At 27.3% G+C, this 27,471-nt stretch overlaps 1 protein-coding gene across 1 annotated transcript; it reads right to left on the bottom strand.

The window, feature by feature from the left end:
• Positions 1-1,732: 1,732 nt before the first annotated feature.
• On the bottom strand, positions 1,733-26,104 carry LOC136984945 (octapeptide-repeat protein T2-like). Its single transcript, XM_067282090.1, has 3 exons — positions 25,828-26,104; positions 9,076-9,202; positions 1,733-1,784 (listed from the first exon to the last, which is right to left on the bottom strand). Exons 1-3 carry the CDS (start codon positions 26,102-26,104, stop codon positions 1,733-1,735), a joined length of 456 nt encoding a protein of 151 aa, XP_067138191.1.
• Positions 26,105-27,471: the final 1,367 nt, after the last annotated feature.

Below are 27,471 nucleotides of genomic sequence, written 5' to 3'. Positions count from 1 at the left end.
TTTACACAAGTTTCCCCTCCCCTTATAGCAGACAAGTCGCTCCGTTCCGAAGTAAAACTAGCCCAAAAAGAAACTCGAATAAAACCTGTCTAAAACGGAAAAATTTTTCCTGAACGGAGCGATTTTTTATGTTGAAAACAACCTGTTCAAAAGGGAAACAAGCCAAACTGGTAAATATTTGGTACCACGCGATTCCGGCTTACACAGGTTTTACTATATATATATATATATATATATATATATATTTAAATATTGTGTTCTAGCAAATCTTCACCTGCTAGAATACAAATAAACCTACTGACCTTTAATTTCTATTCATTCTGTCACTCGCTTCTGTGTATATTTACTGAATATTAACTCTTAATGCTTTAAATATATTCTTCAATTAAATATTCTTAGTTTTAAAACGTTAGATTTTAATTATTCTTCAGGAAAAATATTCAATGATCTTCCACTAGTTAGCTCTTGTAATCCTTGCTGCTGCTACTGCTGCTGCTACTGCTGAAGTGCCATTTTTATAAAGAATATTAAAAGATAATTGCCGAAAAAACAATTCTGAGAACCTTTAAATTTGAATTTATTCTAAATTACAGTATTATTATTTGGTATAATTATTTGTGTCATTCATAATGGAAACATATTATGAGTAATAGCTGACATTTAGTTGAAGCAATTAATTCATTTGAGGTTTATTGTTACAGCACTATAAACCAAGTTCAATTCGGTTTATTGTACTGTTAACCAATTGAAGTTTACATCACAACACAGTAAACCAGTTTACTACGCTGTAATGACCAAAATTGAGAATAGAATTATATAATTAATTCACTTTACAAATTTTTCTAAATCAAAAACATCACATTTTTAACACACATAGCAATTTCCCAAGCGCGATTAACATATTAAATGTAATTTAAATACTAAATTAATCGTTATAATTCAGAATTTATTACGTATTCGTATTCTAGCATCGATGGACTCGCGATTTAATGAGAATTATTCCTATAGGAGTGTAATTACTCCTATAGAATGGCTTTTATAGTTTACCACGTTAAAAAGTACATAATTGATAAATCGCTTTGTAATTTCAGTTTCTGATTACTTTTCGCTTATTTTAAATCTAGTTTAGACAGGAAAAAATTGCCGAATTTTATTTAAAACGCTGAAAGTATGCGAAAGAAAATCGATAATACTGTAGTTCTAAGGTTAGAGAATCTTATTGATTATTAAATAAAATTGCTTAGAAGTCGTTATATAGTGTATAAAATTTAAAAACGTTAATTTGAGGAAGATAGATTGTTGTTTTACATCTCACAAATTTCTTGCATTCCAGAAAATATACAGGATAACAGTCATTGTTAAATCAATGTTCAATTTTCTTAACGTCAGCTGTTTTTGAAAGGACAAACCCCCTCAGGCAAAACTTTTAAAACTTGTTGCCTTCAAAAATTTTAATAAGATCTCTTAAAATAAGTTTTTACCGAAATAAAATTGAGTTTATTTTTTGTTAAAATTCTTATAATTCTTATCAATAGTTTTATTTATTTACAAAAATCTAATTTTAGTTTCCTCCTCATCCTCCTCTTCCTCCTCTTCCACCTCTTCTCCACTGGAAACAAATAAGCATTTAAAAAGTAAAAATGCTAATTTCTTGCTCTTTTATCACATCTTTTTATGTTTTTTCTTAAAATTCTTATAGTTTTCACCAATAGTTTTATTTACATACAAAAATCTAATTTAGTTTTTTCCCTTCTTCCTCATCCTCCTCTTCCTCCTCTTCTCCACTGGAAACAAATAAGCATTTAAAAAATAAAAATTCTAATTTGTTGATCGTTTATTATTATATCTTTTATGCTTTTAAATAGTAAAATTTTAAAATTTTGTATGTATTTTTTTGTTTAATTAGAAACATTTATGCAGCATTATATACAGGACATTAAAGAGATGGCGAGCAAAAAGAAAAAAAAAATAAGAAGAGGAGAGGTGATACTTCTTACGAAAGTTTTAGCAAGAGTAGAAGATTTATTTTCGTGATGAGATAGAAGATAAAAGATTTTACTTCATTTTGCCCCCATCTTTTCCAATCGCAGGTATAGTAGATGCCATAAACAACAGTTTTCTTTAAATAGACTTTCCCCTGTGGAAAAAAATAAAAAATAGAAAAAAATCCAAAGTGACTGCCTGTAAAACTTGCACTTTTGTTTTGTGAAAGTTGAACTTTTTTTTATTTTTATTTATTTTATTTTTTTTGAGAGAGAGAGAGAACTCTACCTTAAATTTTTGTCTATTTTTTTCCTTTTCTAAATTCTCACTCCATCTTATGAAAATCGTATTTTTTGAAGTTGAATTTTGATTTAATTTAAATTGTTAATCTTCATTCTTTTCAGGAAACGATTCAGAAATGGATAATAGAATCTTTCTTTGATCTTCTTCATTAATATTGTTTCAAGAATTTTTCTTACGGCTTATTTTCTTATATATATATTTTTTCTCCTTCCCCTTTTTACATTTCTAAAAACTTATTTTTGTACTTTACTTACGTGAATTATTATATATAATTTTTTTTTAAAGAAAAGTTTTATTAAGGTTATCCTCCTTCAGCGGAGGGAAATCTGAAGAGCTTACACTTTGTTCTTTTTTTATAAAAGAAAATATTAATTAAATTCTTTACGTTTGAGTATTTTTTGCATAAAAAATGAACAATTTTCTCTTCTAAATATTATATTTAAAAGTTTCTTCTAAAGTGTAGGAAATTATAAACATTTTTCGCAAAAAATCGCATATAATGCGCACTTAAAAATAAACGTAAAATATTAATTTCGCGTCGTTAAAAATCTTTAATAACGTTTAAATATAATTTAAAAACAGGGGCATAACATTAAAAAAATTTTAACTTAATTTTGTTTGTGATAAACAAAAAATAATACGCGTTATTGTATATAACACGCATCTACACTTGCGAAAAAATCAAAATTTAAGAAATTTAATGGGCTGGTAGAGAAAGAAAGTATAATACAGATAATATAGATCGATGGTGTGATATTTGTACAGCAATTTATTGATATAGGTTACAAGTAAGTAAAGTAAACATTATTATAAGGGTTTAACTTATGTGTGAGATATCTCCAGGCAATTTATCTATCTGAAGTAGATACGGTTAATGTTCTGCTAAAGAATAAATTCGTAGAAAAGAAACCATTAAGTACTTTTATCTATAATAATATTTAGAATAACATCATCAGAATATATTTATACAAACTTTTGCTCATAATTATCCTTATCGTATGGGGCATATTACAATCTGTTCGCCATTGTTTCCGATATTGATATCTGCTTAATGTTTTTGCTGATATTACGTGTTTATTGTATAATTAACAAGACTTAGATCATTTATTCGGTTGCATATGCCTTATTAAAGGAAAATCCTGATATTTTTTAACTTATAGTATTTGTTTTTTTTGGACTCTATAAGAATGTACTGTACATTAAAGTTTATACGTCTCTCTCTATGTAATGGTTTCTGTATGTGATTCTCTGTTTTGAATGAAAAAATTCTTAATAAATAATGACATGTAGTGCATAAATATGTCAAGTATAAAGGAAAGACAAGTGCAATTTCTTATTTTTATCAAAAAATTGCAGAGAACTAAAACAAATCTTGACTTTTTTATATATATACTTACAGCTTCCATGTAACACATACATTGTTTCCTCCTTCGATATCTAGTTACAAACCTCACATAACCTGGAAATAAACATGAAAAAATTACAATAAATAACACGTTGCATTCGGAAAGTAGTTAAATATATGTATTTTATCGAAGTTTTACCCAAATTTCATTCAATAGAATCATTTGATGCCATCGATTGTCTGCAGCTAGACCAGAAAAGCACAAGAGAAAACACAGGTGGCTAGGGTTGAAGAAAGCAGAAAGGATCGTTTTTCGTGTACTAAGAAAAGCTAAAACTGATAAAACAAACTACATGAAAACCTGTCGTAAATAGCCTAAAGCAATAGTTCAACGTATAAATTGTTATTAGTATCAGTCATAAATGTTTAAAGCAGGAAATTGCATAACATTTTTTCCCTGTCGGATGTTGTTCCAGAAACAAATTCTAGAACATAATTCTCATGAAAAACAACACCGAAGAAAGTTGCATTATAAATTTATTACGTTAAAGCATTGTTTTATGTAACTAAATGTTCTTTTATAACACCAAAATTCCTTTTAAAAAATCGAAAGAAAAGTTGAGCTTTTGTTTTAAACTCTTTAAATAAACTGTAACTTTAAACGATTTTAACGTGATTTTATAAAATTTCTTTCATAAAAATCTTTTTTTTAGATCATCATCTGTTGTGAGACAACTCTATATCCTTTTAAAAGCACTTCTTTGGAGGATCTTCAAATTTTTCAATTCCATTTTGCCTGAGGCAACATAACTCCAGTAAATCTAATTGATTTCTACGTAACTCGGTATGGAGCATCCAAAATATCTTTAAATCGATCGAACAAACGTATATATTACAAAATATATTTTGTATATTTATCTTAAATATCATCTTATTATAGAAGAAAAACGTAAAATGAAGTCGTAGTTATCATCAATTTACTTTAGAATTCTCCAACTCATCCTCCTCATCCGGTAGCATCTCTCCTGTTTTTCTCTTATGTCATTTCGCTTTATAGATATTGTTTTACCTTTTTTTCTTCTCTTCTATCTGCTAAAAATTGTGAAATTTTGACATTTTTTTTGTCTTATTTTTATTTTAAAGTAGTGTTTCGACGTAAGAGAAAATTTTTCTTCCCCCCTCTTTCAATCTTCTCTCTCTTTTTTTTCTATATTAAATCTTCTTCTGGGGATAAAATATCAGGAGATTAAATCGATTTTTATCAATTAATTTTTCGGGGTTTAGTTTTGCAAGTTGTAGAAAATTACAGACAACAAAGAGAGGAAAAACACAAAAATTACAGGAAAACTTTGTTAATAGTTTCTTCATTGTTAAAGCATCTTTATCTGTTTAAGAATTAATTTTATCTCATCTATCAAATTTTTATACTTAATTATATAAGCTAATTCATCAATTTTGACTCCGATTTCCCACCAACTTTATAAGAGTATAGTGGGTAAAATTACGAGAAATTTCACTTTTGATTCATAGATAAAGTGAATAGCAGAAAATTAAACTTTATAAATATTATAAATTATTAAATTTTGCAATTCAATTTTCTAAGTAAATTGCATCTACAAATCACCAAAGACTTAAATGGTAAACTATAAATAAGAGTAAAGATTATGTTAAACAAACTGTGTACTTCTCTGACATCGACCTTGTCGAACATGGCTGATGTCAGAGAGTGCACATCTACGTCAGAACAGTATTTTGGTCATTTATGGACAACTTTGTTGCCATAGTTACCATCCTACAAGTAACCCAATCAATCAAAGTGTGTAATTAACGATGTAACGATGTTCTTATCTGAAATCTTCTTTATAACTTTACTGTTTCTTTGATAATCGTGCTAAACCTTTGAGGCAGATAAATTTAATCAGAATAAATACAAGTTAAATCGTGATTTAAACTTTTAACTATACTTTAATCAAAGTTAAACGGGGTATAGAAGCAATTTCAATCGTTGAAGTTGCTGATTTCTGCAACCTTATCTTCTTCTTGCTGTTGTTGCTTTAAAGGACGGAAAAAATAGAGTTTAATGATTAAATATTTTATAAAATTTTAAAAATTATTAACGTTATAAGTTGTTTTATTGTTTGTTAATACAAAATTTTATTTAATTTAAATAAAAAATACTGCTAAAAAGTCAAATTAATCATTTAGAAGAATTTGTTTCTGTTGAAAAGAAAATCCAGCAACGAGTTGCGTAACTTTCCCGGCAAAAAGGTAAAAATTGTGCGTGGTGCCATCTGTTACGAGACTTTACTTTAAAATCTTTTTATTTTGTTAATTATTATTATAAAATAGCTTAATTTCGAGCTTAAATTTAATTTTCGTTACGTCCGACACCACTAAAGATACGAAACGCCATCCCCTCTATTTCCCCTTCCCTTCGACCTTAAACCACCAAAACTTAATGGTATCAATACCCCTAATACAGAAACCTCCCTGCAAAATTTTAGAAATTTTGGACCAAAGGCATAGGAGTTATTAAGCTTCGAAGTGGGATGAATAAAATTGTGCCCTCCAATACTAATATCCATACACAGAAAAAATCCCCAAAATTTTTTTTGCACAATTCAAGGCTCCCCGAGTCGAAAAACAAAAAAATTGAAGGATTTTCTGTATGTATAAATGTTAGTGTGTGTGTGTGGGGATACAATTTCGTTTACTCAGTTCGAAGCTCTGTAATTCCTGTGCCTTTTGTCAAAAATTTCTGAAATTTTGCACGTAGGTTTCTGTATTAAGAGCAATAATAATAATACCATTAAATTTTGGTGATTTAAAATCAAGAGGGTCACGTAGTCACGTATCATATCTCGAGTGGTATCGGACCCTTCACACCCACAAGCATCCATACATACAAAAAACCCCCTCAAATTTCTATGCATTTCTCGATGTTTTTCAGTCTAAAAATATAAAAATATTAGAGGGGGGTCATTTTTTAACCGAGCGCCATACTTTTCTTCTTTTGTAAAACAGCGAGAATAAGAATTTAATTAAGAAAACTTTTAAACTCTCATTTCAGACGAAAAAAATCGTATAAAAGATACTTTAATTAACAAAAAAAAATTGCGGAAAAATGGACAGTACGTTCCATTAGTAAATTATATTAATAATAGGGAGAAAGGGTAGTTTGATTTAGCAAAAAATAAAGTTTTTTTCCACTTTATTTTCCCTGTAAAATTCTTTAATATCAATACAAAATGAGAAAGTAGATGCAGCCAGTGGTATTCCTCTGATACCTATTTCACAACAAGTGGATCACCACTACCGAGCGTATCTTTTCACAGTTCTTTTAAATTACTTTTCTTAAAGCTATTCTTGAGGTGGAAAGAAACAAATGATATGTTTCAACCAATCGAAAATACACGAAATGAAAGAATCAATTTGAGTGACACGTTGAAAGAGGAACAGATTAAATCGTGTCCTGAAGGACAGACAACTTGTAACTTAAAAAAAAATAAAGGGGAGGAAAAAAAACAGTTTCCTTTATTTCTTTACTTTCTTTCTGTTAAGTTTACGTATCCATGAATAAATTTCACGAACGATAAATAAGAAGAAACTTCACGTCTAAGAGTCTTGTAATGGAAATTCTTTATACGTATGGAACAACTTTTGACACGTGTTTATTGTAGAGTTATGTGTTTAAAGCTTCCACGTGTTCACTGACCATCTATAAATGGGGATACATTGTGGAAAGGAAAGCTGCTGAGTCGTTAGGAAATGATTCTTTCTGACTGGCGCCTGACACGTAATCAGTCACATGATGGCCAAACTAGACTTATTCCGAATCGAAGATGATCATTCTGTCTGGATTACTGGCAATTAGGGCCACGTCACGTGATATTCAGGAGTATTTTCTTAAAGATAAATAATTATTATTCACGTTCTGCCAATAAATTAACTTAAACGAGCAAATATTTTATTGTGACGATGTTGCAATAAAATTTAAGCTCGGCATCGTGACGATGTCAAAATGCCGAGCTACAGTTTTTAATCATATTATTAATTAATTTAAAATATATGCTCTCCATCTCAAATTAGTGGTGTCTTTCCTCTGTACATCATACTTTTCCTGATAGCAACAGAGTCGTGCCGGTCATCTATGTAACTTCATTCTGGGCGAAATTTTTGAATTTAAATCACGTGAAAGGCCAGACAGGCAGACGGATGACAGTAGAAATTTATATATCCACAAATTTTTTAATTGCAGCCCAAAATTTGTTCTTCATCTTGAGAAATTTTTCATACTTTCAAGTAGTTTCTAAGCTCTTGTATCGAAGAATTTGACAATTAAAAAAATTAAAATAATGTTTATCGTCTCATTTATGTAAGAAATTCTAGTAAACAACCGACGAATTTACTGTACATCAAAGTAATTTTGTTAATTAAAGGTTAATCTGGTAACAAGATTTTTATTTAACTCAGCATTACTTAATTATATACTTCATAACGAGCAATAAACTAAATTAATTCCAACTTTATATACATTATTTTCAATGTAATAATAATAATATGTATAAAAGCAAAAATAATGGAGACGTGTGAGATATTTTTTAAAAATCACGTGATTTCGTAATTAACCAATAGCAAAACGCCTACTTCCAATTGTCTTAACTGTGTGTAACGAATTAATAAATCATTCAATTTGAAAGATTATAAAGAAAAACTTAAATTCTTACATAAATTCTCAATAAGCCCTTGAGGTTTTCTTCCAAAGTAAGAAGTGAAATCCCAAGTGTCCTTCTCTCACTCCCATAAAAACGCCTCTTCAATATAACTTACAACTTCCTCACTTCTTTCCAATAAAAACTAATCTAGCACTCCACTTCCTCTACTTAAACCATCTTTAGATAAAGTTAATCCACCATTTCCATCCACTTCAGCAAATGTAACCACATATTACCTAATCACAACTAATCTACTTACTCCTTTCCCTTTTTATCTCATCCTCTCTCTCTCTCTCTCTTCTCCCTTGTTTAACTATAAATATCTTGTTATATACATTAATATATTCATTTCTGTATTTACAAGTGGACTCACTCTACATAATGAAAGCTGGTTTCGTTCGTTTCTTTGCCTACAAAAAACAAAATTATGTATATTTGCCTTGATATTATCTCTGCAAATATAAATAGCTTAAGGAAGATTTGTAAAATATAACCGTTATATAAACAGAATATTACATTTTAATTATAAACTTTTATTTCTGAGAAGATTAAACATTTAAAATATGCAAATTTTGTCGTTTATACGCAAATATTATGGCGCTTCAAATATTCTCATTTTTACTATTTCTTTTTCTTTTTTCTCTTCTTTCGTCTTCTCCTATTCTTACTCCTACTACTTATCCTCCCTTCTTCTTCTCTTATTTCTCCTCCTCCACTTTCTTCTCCTACTTTTCCTCATCTTCTCTTCCTCTTCCTACTCTTCCTCCTTTTTCTCCTTCTCCTTCTAGTTCTTCGCTTAAACTATACCTAAATTCACTTCCTTTACATTTAATTTTATTCAATTTAATTAAAAATACTAAAACATATATAAAATAAACTAATATATGAATTATAGCTATTTATTATTTATAATCGGCTTATTTATAGTAAAAACGACATATAATATGTAAAATTTAATCTTGATACTATATTTATATTAATTAATAATTTATTATAAACGTTTCTCTTATTATATATTCATCAGATTAAATAATTAATTTATAATATAATTTTATATTTACCTTATATTAATAAAGCCACTTAATATTTAGGTTTAAAAAAGGAATCATTTAAATAAATATTATTAAATTACTTTAAGTAGTAATTAAATGGATGAAATTAATATTTTGCTATATAAATTACTCATATATAAATATGAATATAAAAATATTATTTCTAATAAATTATATTATATTAATTTAAACCATAGACTGCATTTTCAAGTGTCTTTCAACTTAAATTGCTGTGCATCTTATATTCGAGATACATCTTAAATTCGGGTGTTCACTACCCTTTATAAATCTGTATACAGTGAAAATCTTATAGAATTTCCTCTTTGTTTTATGTGTTTTTACCCAATTTTCTTCCTGAAATTCTGTTTTAAAACGGGATTGGTCGATTCGAGGCGATACAATGCATAAGCATAGCTTAGGATAAGAATAGCAAGGTTAGAAACAGAAAAGAGGAAGATAAATGTATATAAGTTTTGGAATTTATCAATTAACACTTTGGCATACATCATTTTTTACTGTTATCAGTATAATGTATAGTATAGCGGCATTGCTTTACTCTCTTAATCCAATATAGTATCACTTATATGATCAGAATAGTATATAATCTAGCATTCTATCTCCTTAGTGCAGCTCAACCCCATCTATCATATATGACAACACTTTCTACATGATCAAACCTAGACTAATTCACTCAACCTATTCTGCCTAACGTAATTCTGTTATATAATTCAACAGATTTAATTTAATTTGCATCAATTTAACATTTACGACACATAATACATAATTTACTGAAACTAATTCGATTTTTCTGGATAAAAATAAATGAATAAAATGCGTATAACAAAGTTTCCTCGGTGTTAATTATTAGCAATTGTATGCACTTTTCTTCCTTTCATGCTTAATTTTGTTTGTAAATGTTGAAATAACAATTAAATTTAAATGTAGAAAATTTGAAAATTGTTTCACTTAACGATTTTGTTTAGAAATTTATTTATTTTTTTTAATTTAAATTTTAAGAACGGTTAAATTAAATGGAAATTTTAGAAATGAGATAGAAAACGTCAGCCTAACCACCGAATGACGGACACCTCTAAATCACAGACGTTTTTTCGGGAAATGTTTTTTTTAGGACGTACAAAATAACCTCCGAATGACGGCCACCTCTAAATTTTTCCCCCAAAAAGCATTTATATCCGGAATGCATGCCAAGTAACCGCCATTCCAGCCAGTGGCCTCCGTTCGCAGGTTAAACGTTAAGCATTTAACAAGTTGAGCTAATTAATCAAGTTTAATTATTATTATTATCGTTATATTTAGGACTTACAAAGTCATCAGAATCTATGTAATCAGGTAAATGCATCAGCATTTAGTGAAGGTGTTGTAAAATTTCAAAATGTTTCTGTCAAATTACAACATTAACTATGAGAACTGAATTATACACATAAATGATATTACACGTCAGGGATTAGAAAATCCCCCAACGAGTTATTTATTATCAGTACATAAAGCATCAATGGGATTTGTTGTAATTGTAATTTTATATGGTGGAGTGTATGAAAACTCCTTTTACTTTATTACAAATCACTGCACCAATGTAAACACAAGTCTGAATAGGGAGAGGGTATTGTTCTTTGAATTGATGAAATACCTGGCAACCATTAGCACTTTTCATGTTGTCGGAAACTAATGAGAGTTTTATCAAGGTTGCAATTACTTCTAAGACAGATAGAAAAGAAAACACAAGTCTCTTAATAAATCAATGGATACCTTTGTATACTGTATCTACAGGTGAATTCTTATATTCTCCCTCCCTTTATTTTGTTGCTAGGGTCCTTACAAGTTTACTAAAAATACAACTTTATTGGGCTGCGATTTGAAAAGCTGTAAAATAAATTCCTACTGTTCTTCATTAAAGAATGGAGAATAGATTAGATGAATTATAAATGAATTAGCTAGATGAAATTCGAAACCAGATAGGGAAAAGTTAGGAGCAGGAGGCCCCCGATTAACTATATACGTCATGTGATTTTAATTCAAAAATTTTCTCCAGCACGGAGTTGCATAGTTACACGACTATGTTGTTATCAGGAAAAGTATGATTTACAGGGGCGAGACACTAATAATTTGAAATTGAGAGCATATATTTTAAATTAAATACATTAAAAATAACTGCTCGGCATTGTGACGATGCGATAATAATTTTTACTCGTAGACCTATAAATTTCCACTGGCGTCCGTCTGTCTGTCTGTTCTTCAGTAATTTCGAGAATAGAGTATGGATGAAAATCGAGACCCGATCGAGCTTAGAGAACGAGAGCCCGATAAAAATTATAAATTATAACTTATATAACACATATAATATAATATAAGTTATAATAACTTACATGATTTTTAGTGCCTTTAGTAATGATAATTTGAAGATGATGCAATGCTCTAAGCACCATCTGATGAAGGTGATTAATGACACCTGCACCACCGCTATCATCATCTTCATATTTAATAAATAATTACTTCTAATTATATATTTTCTAATTAATGTTCCATAATTTTAAGAAAATAGACTAATTTTTATGCAAAAATATTTTGAATATTATAACGCATACGCCTCACATTGATGATGATGATGTATACGTTTTTACTAAGCTGTGATAAATAAAATTGATGATAAATTCATAAAATATAAAGCCGTAGAAAATTAATTTTGCCCAAAAAACCATCATTAGAAGAGCACAAGCCATGCTCCAGTTGAAATTTAGCTCCCGTAACATCATCATTACCATGATCGTCATTAAAATTTTTTAAGCATAAATTTAAGATTTAAGTCTTTATCTTAAAGAATATTGAAGTAAAAGAAATCTTGATAAATAGTAAACAAATAGAACAAATGGATAAATCGATACTCCCCATCTGGACTGAAGAATTTGGGTGTAAAGACACGACGATTTGTGTAAGAATTAATGTAGATGATAGGAATGATATAATCCATTATTAATCCCTTAATCCTTAAACTAATCTACGTAGACGATACAACAGGGGATTTGTTAAATCTGTTACATGGCATATCGATTTTCCGTGTAGGAGGAGGAGGAACAGCAAGCGTGTGTAAAAGTGTCCACCAGCTTCCTACAACACTTTAGGATACGATTTATGGTCTATGTTCGTGTGCCATTTTCTATTGTTTGGCATATGGCCACTTGAATATATGAGGCCCCATGAACTATTTAAAGTAGTAAAAAGGAAACGTCGCCATTTTATATATATATATATATATATATATTCAGAATATTATTATAAATATATTTTACCATTGAAATATCCGTATAAATCTTCGAAAGGAAGACTTGTGTTTCGGCGCAGTTTAATACAAGAATAAACCCCGATATAACGCTTTAAAGTGGTTATAAATTTAAACTTATTTGCTACTTCATTGATTTTTGTTGTAGATTACTTTTGATACTATAAATCAATAAGTATCTAACTATAATGATATCTTCTGTACAATGGTTATAGAAGGTTTGACGTTAAACTTATCCTTTTAACCATCTCAAAGTTTGATGCCATAAAACACTCTCATCGATAACGTCTCCTGCTGCAGTAAAAATCTCTAGTGACAGTTCTTACACCATCTCTTTCTTCAGAATATTGCATTTATATGGTTTAGAATCCAAGAAAATTATGCTTATTGTTTATTTTTTACCATAAAAAGTAATATAAAATGTATATTTTACTATAAATTTAAATATTAAATCAGAAATTAAGTTAAAAAAGTGTATTAACATTTAACAAACCTTAGTACATTATTCGCATATAAATGCATCTTTTAATCGGTTTTTTAATAAAGTAATATAAAATGCAAGATTATATTATTAATTATTACAATATAATATAAATTGTATGAGATAAAAATCATATAAAACTTATAATTTTTTTCAATTTTTAACACGTTAAATCATCGTATCGTCAAAAATCGGACTATAACGCGCACCCGAATAAAAATTTATTAAACCGATTTAAATAATTTTTAAACGGGGAGGTGATTTATAAAATATAATAATATGAACGTAATATTTAATATATTTGTATATTTTATAAATTTTTACGCTTCAGAAAGTTTAAAAATCACGTATCACACGGCAATTTTAAAGAATAAATATATAAATATTTTTATTTCTACTTTTTAAAGATTCAAATTATAAAAGTAGATTTTAAAATATAGGAAAAGTAGGGGAAAATGTATTAGAAAATATTCATAAGTTAAAAAGGAAATAAATCAAATTAATATTTATAACTATCTTTCCGTTCTTTAATCACAAAACACTCTGGTGTGTTTGATGTTGCTGCGCAGTCAATGTAAGGGCTGTAATGTTGAAAAATGTTGTATTCCCGAGAGTTGGAAATACAATAGACTTCTTCTGTTTCCGGCTGAATTCATTTCTCTTCTTCTTACGATAAATAAGAGTTGCAAAGTTAAGTCCAAAGAATGTATTCGACGAAAAACAGAGTATTATTCTTCGCTATGTGGCTACACAGAGTTTAGATTTGAAAAATTGTAATTTTTTTTCTTCCTCTTCCAACTTCTATAATAAATGATGATTTAAAAAACATTTATTGTTCGACCGAAAAAAAAAGAATATTTAATATTTATTACATATTCATTGCCACCGTTGGTAATTTACATATGGAAAATATCAATATTTATTTATGTAGGAGCGTATAATTTACAACTATTTCTACCGTTTTACATTAAATAAAACAGATATTTATATATATATTTAGTGTAATAAATTATCTTCCATGTGTGGTGTGTGTATAAACTATTATTCTATGGTATTGATGAAGCGGTGTTGTCAAGTTTTGGTGGCTTGTAAACCTATGGAAAAAGTATTGTAATATTTACAACTTTATTTATAGAATAAAAAAGGTGAATATTTGTCATATTCAGTGTATAATAGTGATATTTTTATCCGTATCTCTTTTTATAACACTCGATATTTTTTTTCTATTATGCTTTGTTAAGTACACAGTCCATTTTTCAGTTATCTTTCCTTTCCATTTCCTCTTAGTCCTTCAGTTTTCTCTTAGTTATTGTTCGTTTTTAAGGCTTGGTTTATTGATTACTTAAGAACTATCTTCTCGCTTTTAGATTTATCCTGTATAATATAAACTCGATATTAAATTATTCCAATATTTTCTAAAGGTATTTTTATTGATAACAACTTTCTTTGTTCGCTTACATAATGATAATATTCTTGATAATAAATCCAATTTTATCGATCGGAAATAAGAATTACTGCATTATTATTATTCGCTACAAACTAACTGTTTATATTTTTCCTAAAGGATAAATAATTTTCGTGTAGGATTTGTGTTGAAAATTCAATTAAAAGTTTTCCTTTTTTCCTGCTATTTAAATTTAAATTTTAATCAATTTTTACTGTTTTTTTCGTGAAAATCGAGATTTAAATTCATTTTTTCTTATATGATGCGAAATTAACTCCAACTTTTTTAAGGATGATGCTACTGATGATGATGATGAGGAGGAGGAAAATTCAATTAAGTTTTCCTTTTTTTATGCTATTTTAATTTAAATTTAACCCAATTGTTGTTCTTTTTTTTGTAAAAATTGAAATTTAAATTTAATTTTTCTTATGTGATGCGAAATAAACCCCTATTATTTTCCATTCTTTTAAATAGATGCTGCTGCTGAGGATGAGGAGAAAAATTCAATTAATCCATTACGTTTTTTTCTGCTATTTTAATTTAAATTTAACCCAATTTTTCCTATTTTTTCGTTAAAATAAAGATTTAAATTTAACTTTTCTTACGTGATGCAAAATCCTCTATTTTCAACCATTTTTTTTAATAGACGATGCTGCTGCTGTTGCTGATGATGATGATTATACTTTGGCAGTGATAAAACGTCTTGCTGAGAATAAAATTAAATAAAATACATATATTTTAAAAGAAAAACAGAACCTTTTCTAGTGAAGATGAATATAAATTAGTGCTCTTTCTCACGGGGATGCGCATTAAATTAAACACAAACACATAAAGAAAGCAATCTCACAAGCTTACATTATGAATTAATAATAAATAACTTTAATTTTCATTTCTGTTTAATCGAAATTAAGTTTTAAAAACATACTAATAAATAACAAAAATAAAAAAACTTAATAAATATTCTTTATGACTTAATTTCCGATCCTTGCAGCAGAAGCACCCCCATACAAAAGCATTACTTATAAACAGAGTAATACTTCATAGGAAAAAAAAATATATATATGTATGAATAACGAGTAAGGGGATGGAAGGAGGGGGATGGAAAACAGAATAACATCATCATAAGAAGAGCCATTTTCTCAAAAGTTAAATAGCCCTGGATGTTACTTATTATTATAACATTGCAACTTTGCAATCCGAATAACCTTTCACAGTAATAACAGTCAGTCTCTTGGGATATTATATAATGATTTGTGACCGGTTTCAAAAGTACTCTTGGCAGTACTGTATAAGTAAAACATTCGAGTTCAAACAGTATCAAAATTTCAAGTCCACTCGGTAAATATCGTACCTCTACTTCCAACCCTTAAACATTACATATCAGTATTCTATACCACTTGACACAAACGGCTTTCACAGTAATTTATTATAGGAAAGTTCTATACATACATGAAAATGTTAATTCCCAAGTGGAAGCTGAAAAGTAAACATCAAAAATTATCAGTTACTTGCTTCATCAGTTTACTCCTTTATATATATTTAAAAAAAATTCTTTTTTTTTATTTTAAACTGCCGTTTCTAATGGTCGAAACGTTAAAAATTATGCTAAGTTTATATTTTATTTTTATAATTTTTTAAACTGAAAATAAAGTTTAATTTACAGTCAAAAATTGCGGGTTTTTTTTATCTTTTTACTCATCGATTTTGCTAGATAATTTCACCAGAAAATTACATAATGCCTTGTAATTTGTCAAACTTTCATGACGAAAAAATTATATATATATATTTATTTATTTATTTATTTACTTTACTTTACACTTGCTGAATAAAGTATATAATTTTAATGTAATTTAAAAAAAAATACAAAATTATATATTTAAGTTCTGGCTTAAACTGTTGTTTTGATAATAATTTAATTCTTTGTTTACATTTAAGAAAAATAAATTCTTTACAAAATTTATAAACGTTTAAAAAATTGTTTATTTATTTATTCTTTATTGGGCTGCAATTTGAAGATATTGTAGACCGATAAATTCTCACTGTGAGCTGTCTGTTCGTCTGTCCTCCGTTCTCCGATTAATCTCGAGAACGGAGAACAGATAGATGAATTATAAATAAATTAGATAGATGATAGTCGAGACCAGATATGGAAAGCTTAGGGTAGCCTACCCCAATTAACTATACATAAACTTCCGGTCTAGACCAGAAGCCACGTGATTTCATTTTAAAAATTTTCCCCTAAACGGAATTACGCTGATGACCGCATGACTCTGTTGCTGTTAGGAAAAGTATGATGTACAGGAGCAATACAGTAATTGAGATGGAGAGCATATATTAAATTAAACGAATTAAAAATGAGATTAAAAACTGCAGGCATTGTGACGATTTCGTAATAATTATCGCTCGTTTTAAGGAAGATTTAATATTTAAAAATGAAAGATAAATTTCATACATCATACTGGATTATCAGATAGACAGATGTACCGGTACACGTTTGATATAAATAACTAGGAAGAAATATAAAATATATTTTGAATTATTTACAAAAATTATTACTTGATAGATGATTTGTAATAAAAATGGGGTCGAAAATCTAGTAAAAATGCCTTGTAACTATGACAACGAGAAACGATTGAAATGAAAGTTGATCTTGTAGATTTTATTTGCTTGTAGAGCAGTTTGGCAAACCGGTGCTCTGGTACATATCCAGAAAATTGTAAAACCCTATTGCTTCTGCCAGATATATCAACTTCTTTTGTAGTATTTTATTTTTCCAATACAAAGTAAGAAATTATATATATATAGATCTATAGAGAAATTCTGTCTACAACAATATTAATCGTTTATAATGGATAAAAATTCACTTAACTACTTTACAAATTAACTAAAGTTAAATTGACATTTCGGCATGTTTAAACGTCATCGAAGTTAACCACTTAAAAAATACTTTCTACGTGGAAAAAAAACTCGAGTAAATTTATCTTTAATTTACTTCAATTTAATAAAATAATAAAATGGAAAATTTACAAAATTATTAGTTTTTTCCCCTTCTTTATTTTATTCTTTCTCTGCGTGTTCCTAGTTAAATTCGAGATAGTTTTGTGTGTGTGTTTAGAAAAATGTCATTAATTTCATATCTCATTTATCTAGTCAGATATCTACAAAAATACATTTTTTCTTCCAGACTATATTAACAAATTCCAATTATTAATGCATATTTGATTGCTTCAGAGTTGATTAAACAATAAAAACATTTTCTTTCTTTAATTAATTTCTATTCAAAAGTTTAATCAAATTAAAATTAAAAAAATTTCTTCCCCTGATTTTTTGGGGAGGATTTTTCCTATTGGTGAAGTAAGAAGGAGTGAGGAAAGAAGAGAAGAAGAGGAAAAAAAACTTCTTTTCTTGTTGTTAATATTATCACTAAGTGTTTTTCTTTTAAATCTTTACATCAGAAAATAATTAAATTATAAATCTTTTCTCTTATTTAAAAGGTAGAGAGAGAGAGAGAGAGAAACTAAACCATTAAATTGAAATACCACAAATTTGAATTAACGAAAATCTTCACAGTAAAATTGTATTCATTTATTAAATACTGTAAAAGTTACTGCTGTTAATAAACATGCTAAATTAAGTTTAAAAGATAAATATTTTAAATTAGTCTTGTTATTTCTGTTATCTTTTTAAAGTACTTTATGTTTAGTGTATTTATTTAGATAAGCTTTGAAAGTGCTCAAAGCCATTCTTTAACTCTTACTGAAAGTATATAAACTTTAATCAGATATTCTCTAATAATAACCGTTATTTTTTTTTTAGTGTTATCAGATGAATTTTATGAGTTTTATATTAAAATTTATTCATCTATAAATGGTTAAAATAGTGAAATATATTATAAATATTAAGGAGGAATATACGTAATAAATTTTTATAGTGTATTTGATTATATACAATAATATATAAACTGCTTACACCCTAAGGAATGTTAGCCTTAATCAGGTTTATCCAGGAACATTTGATGAAGATTTTTATAGAGAAAACAGATAAATAATCACCTTTAATGAGGAATATATGCAGAATAATCCTCTTATAGTGCCTGAACGTATGAAAAAATATATAAACTGCTTAAAATCTAAAATGTTATTCTTAATCACGTTTATTCAGAAGCACTTGATGAAGATTTTTATAAAGACAGATAAATAATGAGGAATATATTCAAGAAAATTTCGTAAAGATGTTTACGGAGAAAAATCAATAAATAAGCAGAATTTTATAACTATACGATTTGATTCAAATTAAATGTTAAAAAAATAAAGCTTTAAAAATCGACTTCATTCTCTTCAAATAAACGAATTAAAATAAAGGCTAGAACACGAAAACGTTTAAAATTCTATTAAAATAAACTCATACTTTATTTTAATTAATTTTATTTCTTTATTTTCAATTATTAATTTCGAATTAATAATAATAATTTAGAAATAAATCGATAAAAGCAAGGTGACTCATAGTTATTACGCTTTGTGAAGATGCTCGAGCAGCTGATACTATAAATAATTATTCCATCTACAAGCAATTTTTCCTGTTTATAATAATAGAATATACGAGATATACAGCAGTATATATATATATATAATGTATATATATATATATATGTATATATTTTATTGCAGTTAAGTTTTATATAATAGAAATCTTTTATTATAATAGAAAGATATTTGTTTGTATATGTTTATTTTATTCAATTTATCTCTTGTTCATTGACTTCAAACAGCATTATTTTCTTTTCTAAGTACATAAATTATATTCAAACGCAGACAATAAAACATTGTGTGACAGGAAAGAAAACAAAATTAAGAAAATGTTTCTATAAATATCGATTGTCTTCTAAATTTTATATAAATTAATGTAGATTTATAGCAAAATTCAGCAATATCCAATACGGTTTACAACGATGTTAGGTTGAAAAAAAACAATAAAAATAAATGAAAATTTTTAAATTCTTCTTTACTTTTTTCTAATTATTTATAATTATTATTTGTTTCTATTTATATTGTACATTTACCTCATAATACGTTATATAACCCGCAATAAAGTAGAATTTTATTTAACTTAATTTCTTCTTTACTTTAGTTTACTCGTTAATTAAACAAAATTAATAAAATAATTATGATTATAATCCATGAAATTAGTAAATTAAAATATTATTAAGTCGAAATTACGCTAGACATTTGATCAGAAAGTCACTATGCACGTTTACGTTTATCCTACAATGGAGGCTGTTATAAATTATATTATTAATATTAAATAAACAGTTCGAGAAATTTATGTGTTGCCTTTATTCTCTTCCTTTCTTCAGCCTAGACCCTTGAGTAGTCTCTACCCCTGTTCAATATTCTACTAGGATCTTCCTCTTCCTCATCTCTTGACCCTCCAGAGCCTAGACACTTGAGCAGGCTCTATCCCTTAAAATAATAATAATATAGTTTAGATAATGAATAATAATTAACTCTTAATTAATTACACTCGATTAAGTTTTTATATAAATATTTAGTAAGTGATACGTATTAAATTTAATTAAGTATTCTCAAGAAATATAGAGGAAAAAAAGCATTAGAAGTAAATTTTCCTCAAGAAGAAGAAGAAGAAAAAATAATAATAATAGAAAACTGCTGGAAAATGTATAAAGTATCAGAAATAGGGTAACATTACTTATATTTTTAATCTTATCGAAACATTTAACTATAATTAACGTGATAAATTGTATACCTTGATGTAAAACATGAATTTTCAAATAAATAATACAGAATAGCATTAATAAATGTATGTAAGAAACGAAATTAATTTAGTGATTTATGAAAAAATCATAAGAATAATATAAAAAAAGAAAAAAAAAGCACGTGCAACACATCACAATTTCCTAGATTATTTTAAGTAGAAGAACAAGAAGAAGAGCAAGAAGAATAGAAAGTTTTCTGATTAAATTACCTTTAATAAGAAAACTTGCATCAATATATTATAAAACCGATATCGATTGGATACAATGTCCTAGATATTAACGTCAGAAGATTTTTCTCTTAGAAAATAATTGTCTGACTTCAAGATTTTCTAGAACTTATAATAACTTGGTTAGATTATAACTCTGATTAATTCAAGTCGCGCCAGGAACAAACGTTGACATCTAACTAATCCCTTTGACTTAACTCTAGCTATCGTATCAAGCGATTTAACATTTTCTACTCTTTTTAAAGAATATTAAATAATCATGATTGACTTATCTTGTCGTAGATTTATTCCTTTTCTGTCATAACAGTCAATTTATTCTCTTCGTTTTTAATTTAAGTATTAATACTTTTCCTCCTTTTTAAAAAAGATATTTAACTTTTAAAACTATAAAATTACATCGTGTTATGTCTAAGGAAGCGAATTGATGAATGGATTTATAATTTATTCTGGCAAAGATTTTTAATTTATAATTTTTTTCCGATTAGAAAACAGTAGAATCGAATATCTACGTTAAAAAAAAGCTAGCAACGTTGTTCTCATTCCTAATAATTACTACCATTACCTTTAAGGATCGGGAGATGTTAAGAGAATGGGGCCATATCTCCCGAACTAATAATCCGATTTTCCTAAAAATTTTTGGAAACATTTCTCCCTAATACACGAACTAATCTGCAAGATTTCAGAAATTTTTGACAAACGGCACGGGAGTTATTGAGCTTATCGGGTGGACATAATCGCGCCCCCACATAAGAACACAAAATACACATGTAAAGGGAAAAAAACCAAATTTTTTGTATTTCTCGATGTTTCAAGGTCATAAAAGGCCATTTTTAAATTATCCTACCTGTTAAATAACAGCGTAAAAAGCACAAAAAATAAAAAAGATAAAAAATTACGAGTTGTGATATTCTATTAGAATAATACAATGAATGTGAAATGCATGCCATAAATTTATGAGCTTGTAACACAGATAAGATCAATCAAAAAGTGATAATATAAATTTTTTTAGGGGGAGGTTTTTAATCATTAGAACCGGAAGTGGAATCAAGCAAAAATTTGTAGTCTTTCGTTCTGCTCATTGGTTCTTTTCAGCTATTGCTCCTGTTCCGCACATTTCCTACGCATTCAGCCAATGAGAATAACAAAAGCGACAAAGTTTTTTCCTCTTTATTATTATTATTTTTTTTTTATTTGTGTCTCCGGAATCTAACGATCGAACGGAAAAATCTTATATGACGTTTTCGATTGGTCTAACCCCCCTGCATGCGCTTGAATTTATAACGCGCATTACCCGATTTACACTGTATAAGTCTCTACATAAAAGTTCCCTATAATAAAAATTTTTATGATTGTTCTTCTGAATATGTAGGATTTTTTTTTCTAAAAGATTATCTGTATAAATAAAAAAATTGGCAAGAATATATTCTAATTTAATGTATTAATTTTCTTACAATATTTTAATTTATTACACGTTATAAAAGATTTAATATAAACCAAAAAATGAGTAATAAAAAATTGATTTTACTTAAGAAAATTAAAAAATAAATAAATAAATAAATAATAGGAAAATGATTTTATTCAATTCAATTTGTAAATGTATCTTATTAACGGAGAAAAGGATAAATATTAATATTATTAGAAGACACTTTGTATATTAAATTATTTATTAAAAATTTATGTTAATTGTAATTATTGATAAGCAAATTTTCATCTGAATAGGAAAATAATTCATTTAAATATCAAAAAAATTTAATTATAAGCGCATCAATAGGAGAAAACAACAACAACAACAACAACAACAACAATTCTCATCTCTACCAAAGTGAGGAGGGATTTAGAAATGAAAACATAAAAATTTCAATATTACGTACGTGACCACGATAATTATTCGAACATTATTAAAATTTAATACCTGACATAAAGAATTTTCAACACACTTCTACGCCATAATATATCAGAAATAATTGATAAGTTTCCACCGAACTGCACACAGTCAATGGCACTAGTTTTCAATTACTGCAGCCATTTTTAGAGAGGAGGAAAATCAAAAATAAAAAGAAGGAAAATTCTAAGTATTGCGATCTCACTGAATTTTTATACTGTAATATTTTATTTTTTAGAATTCTATTGTTAATGTACAATCATAAGAAATTGCACCATCCTAGTGATAAGGGATTGTGGATGATAAATCACTTTTGAAAATTTTAAGACGTTTCTCTTTTATTGATTATGTGACAGTATTTTGCGGCTTTAGCTAGAAAAATAAAATAAAATAAAGGAAAAAAAAAGAATTTTCTTTTTTCATGTGTGCTGATGACTAATATGAAGATTGAAAAGTGTGTAACGAATGCACACCACACGCCTGTAGACTAATTGGTAAATGTTGCGAATTATCTCCCCTTCTTAGCTACAATTAAATTATTCTTTTAAAGAATTTCCTGGATTTTTTACAAGAGTATTCTCCCCCTTTTATAGGAATATTTAATAATTTATTAAGGCGTTTAATTAAGGTATATTTAAATTTATAATCTAATATTTATAGAATAATTTAATGTTTTATTTATACGTATATATATACATATAAATTTAAAGTGTTATAGGTAAATACTGAAATGTAAAAGTATAAATATTCATTCCTTAAAATTAAATATTTAAAGTGTTTTTCTGAATATTAATTTAATTTAAAATTTTATTTTAAGTAATGTTAAATTTAAAAAAAATAACTTTTTTTAAATAAATAAATAAATAAATAAAAATAATATAAAAATTTATTTGACAATTTTATATTTATAATTATTTAATTTTAAATTTTTTTAATTAATATTGCTCCTGAAGAGATAAAAACATTTCAAAACAATTTTTTTTTCCTTGCTCGTTTGGTAAATATTTAAATTACTTTTTATTTTAAAAAAATTATTACAATTTACTTGAAATTAATATAAAATTTTAAGTTATATATATATATATATATATTCCATTTAAAATTTTATTTTATATTTTTTTTAAAGGATTTGTTCTATCAGATGGGAGTTGAAATTTCTGCATTCTCGTTTTTTCTTTCGTATTTTTCTTCTGCCTTAAAAAAAATCAAAAATAGAAGTTTGTATATTATATATAAGAAGGGGGAAAAAATCGAAATTTATAACTTAAAACTTCTAAATTTAAAGATTTCGAATGGTATCAATTTTTAAAATAATCAACAAAGATCTGTGAGAATGTAAATTATAGAATAGTATCAAAGTAAGGGAAGGAAAAAAGAAAAAAAAATCTGAAAGAACTAAAATCAGAAAAGTATTTGAGTATGTTTTTTTTTTCTTATATACTTTTGCTTTTTTTAATCCTTCAGGCAACTTTCCAACAACATTTTTCTCTATCGAGATCTACAAATACACCATAAAATTTATCTAAAATTGTAATATATGTATATATATATATATATATATATATACAAAAATTTACACGTGACTATAAGAAACTGTTAAAAATTTATATAACTCCCTACGAGAGGACATAATTCGTAAAAATTGCCAAAATAACTAGAGGCAATCACACTGGACTAACTTTTACATAGTTCTAATGTAAGGCATTCAATTGAAATACGTGAGTTTCTACAAGATCCTTCCCCCTTATCGAAGGTTTATAAAAAAAAAGAAGAAAAAAAAGGGGAAGGAGAAGAGGATGTTTTTAAAATATATTGAATGTTACTTTAAGTGTTTTTCTGGTTATGTGGCATTGTGATAAATGTTTTATTCAAGACGTAACTGAGAACTTAAACTATTTATAGTTTTGAAGTGTTGCTGAAGAGGAAACTTGTTAAATATTAAATAATATTGTTAGCTTAATAATTTCTTCTTTCTTTCTTTTTCTACAATAAGGTACCAAATAGAAATATTTTTAGTTCAATAACCGTCCAATCTGTTCTATAGGAAATAGTGCAGTAGTCCATTAGAAGTTGTCGTTAGTTCAGCATCTAAAAAGGATTTTCTGGTACTCAGAAATGTGAAGAACAGAAGAAACTTGAAGAAAACCAACCTTTTCTACAAGACTATCTATACGGTTAATGGTACTTTATTTTTTACCATCTTCATTCGCTTTTTTTTACTATTTTTTTTTATTTTGAAGGTTGTACTTCCATTTTCTTTACACCTTACATTCAATATCATTTATATAAGTTTAAATGTAAGTAATTTGGCACCTTATATTTTTTTATACGAGAAAATTAATATATGTAATAAAAAAGATCTAGATTTTTACCACCTTCGTTTGCTCTGTTTTCAGTTTTATTCCTCAGTTTTAAGGTTGTACTTCCATTTTCTTCACATCTTACGTTCAATGGCATTTATATAAGTTTATATATAAATAAATTTAGAAACCTTACATACTTTTCTATAAAAAAATTGATATTTTTAATTAAAAACTCTGTTTTTTACTACCTTCATTCGCTCTTTTCTTAGTTTTGTCATTAGTTTTAAGGGTGTACTTCCATATTCTTTATACCTTACACTCAATATCATTGATATAAGTTTAAATGTAAGTAATTTAGACACCTTACATATTTTTATATCAAAAATTAATGCTTTCAATAAAAAAAAATTGATTTCTACTTACAAAACCACATTTTTCTCATTTATTTTTATTATAAATTTAATAAATTATTTATCAAAAATTGAATTTGAATTATACACATTTTTTTCTGATTTTTCAATTTTTAAAATTAATTTAAATTTAATAAAAAAATTATCTTTGCTGAAATAGATTTTTTTTTTTAAAAATCAAAAATCTATTAATGAAATGAAATAATATTTTCAAATTTTAAATAAAATAAGTAATTTTTTATCGGTGCTGATAATTATGAAGTAATCGTTCCGAGTAGTTTTATAATTTAATATATATGTATTTTTTAAAAAAATCCTGATAAATCAATAAATATTTAGTTACCAGCTTCACTTTTATCGTCTTTCCTGAGGGATTAATGAAAATTTCCTCAGCTCTAATATTGTTAGCGTCTTGTTGAATACATTTTCTGCATTTTATTTCAACTTAGGAAGCTCAATTAAATTTGAAAAAATTTTACCTAAAACTATTCGTTAATTAAGACACATTTTCTCCTCATTCTTTCGTTCTCTCTCTCTCTCTTCCTTCCTCACTCTCTTTTCCTCTCGCTTCCCCTTTCTCTCTTTTTCCCTTCTCTCCCTTACTCTCTCTTTACCTTTCACCCTCTTCTTCTGCCTCTCACCTCCCCTTTCCCTTTTCCTCTCCTCCCTCCCTCTCTTCCTCTCCTTCTTTTTCTCACTTCTTTTTCCGTCCCTCATTCTCTCTTTTCCTTTCTCCATCTCCTTTCTATCATCTCTTCCTTTGTTTTTTCCCTTTTTCCTCCCTTTCTTTTTCTCCTTCTTCCTCTCACTTCCCCCTTTTTCTAGTACCCTTTTCCTCTTCCTCTCTCTCACTCTCTCCCTCCTTCCCCTCTTTCTCTTGCACTTTCTCATACTCTATCTCTCCTTTTCCCCGTCTTCCTCTCTCTCTTTTTCCATCTCTCTCTCACTCTTATTATTAAATTTACATATCTTAAAATTCAATATCAAATTATAATTGTTTGAATGATTTAAATATTTTCTAGAAATGTATTTCGAGCGCAATATTAATATATTGTTTCACTTGATTTATAGTTTTAGTTTTGTAATATAATAACTAAATTATAAGTTTAATTCTTTCGTTTATTAATGAGATCTCGTGCCGTAGAGATCTATAGAATAAGTTTAATATTTATGTTTTAGACGTGAAAATATTGTTGACATATTAAAAAATTTAGAGAATTTTTTGTTTTTCATTTTTTAAAATAAAATTTCGTTAATTTTTATAGAATTTAACGTGCAACAGGCTGGCTGATGCACTTATATAGGCCTACCATCCAAGGCCACGTAGATGGGCACCTAGAACAAAATACATATTGGTGGCCGTATAACGAAAAAACACACATTTATAGGGACCCAACCTCCTCCGGGCCCAAGACAATTTGCTCGTTTTGCCTCCCTTCTACCATCAAGTAAATTGTAATTAAGTGTATAGTACCTACTTTAGTGTAACCCTCGCAATCCATTGGAGCCCTCCCAAACCCTTAATAGGTATAATTTTAAAAAGGCCCTTTTAGTAACCACAATAGGAAATAGGCCAAAAAAGAATATAAAAAAATTTAATGGTTTTGAGGTAAATCATGCGAAGAAGCAAATTGAAAACCAACGAAAGCAATTAATAAACATTTGGGAAGAATGCCAATTACATGAATATTTTTATTGAAAACTGACATTTTTATTGACATTTCATTAAAATATTTATTTAATTAGAATTCCAAACACGAGATAGAATTTCACATTTGTTATTTACTGTAAAAAGTACTCATAAAGAGTTTTGTCAATCTTCTGATTCTATTGATGTCAGTTCTTGATGTTTCCATTTATTTTCTCGCATATTCCCTCCTCCGGGCAATCGGATCAATGAAAGCATGGCTCCAAATGTTCTTTTATTTGAAATTATCAGAGAAATCAAAAAATTTTTTTTATTTGACTTTCTGTTTGCTGTCATTATAATGCATTTTAGCAAAATAAAAGAACAAAATAGTAATTTATACATAGATTACACACATATGTTTTCAATTCCTCTATGTGTTTTTTTATGTAGAAAACACATTAAAATTAATCCTTTAAGAAGAAATATTAGCTACTGAAATTTTTAAAATAATTAAATAAAGTTATTTAAGGTGCAGTGCAATGAGCTTTCGATATATTAAACCCTCAACTGACTAAGGCAAATTATTCACTAAATCAAAAGTTCATTGGTTTGGTGGGATATGGCAATA

This window comes from Centruroides vittatus, unplaced genomic scaffold, assembly GCF_030686945.1.
Source record: "Centruroides vittatus isolate TY-2023 unplaced genomic scaffold, ASM3068694v2 contig_941, whole genome shotgun sequence".
Lineage (NCBI taxonomy): Eukaryota > Metazoa > Arthropoda > Arachnida > Scorpiones > Buthidae > Centruroides > Centruroides vittatus.
Note: the sequence above shows the minus strand (reverse complement) of the source record. Positions and strands in the feature narration are given on the sequence as shown.

Excerpts from the sequence above, each read along its gene's own strand:
- LOC136984945 (XM_067282090.1), bottom strand. The coding sequence starts at position 26,104 with ATGAGAAAGTGCAAGAGAAAGAGGGGAAGGAGGGAGAGAGTGAGAGAG. Across the intron at positions 9,203-25,827 it reads GCAGAAGAAGAGGGTGAAAG|TATTTTTAATTAAATTGAAT; the intron begins GTAAAGAGAGAG and ends TATATGTTTTAG. Across the intron at positions 1,785-9,075 it reads GGAAGAGAAGATGAGGAAAA|TGGAGAAGAGGAGGAAGAGG; the intron begins GTAGGAGAAGAA and ends ATTTGTTTCCAG.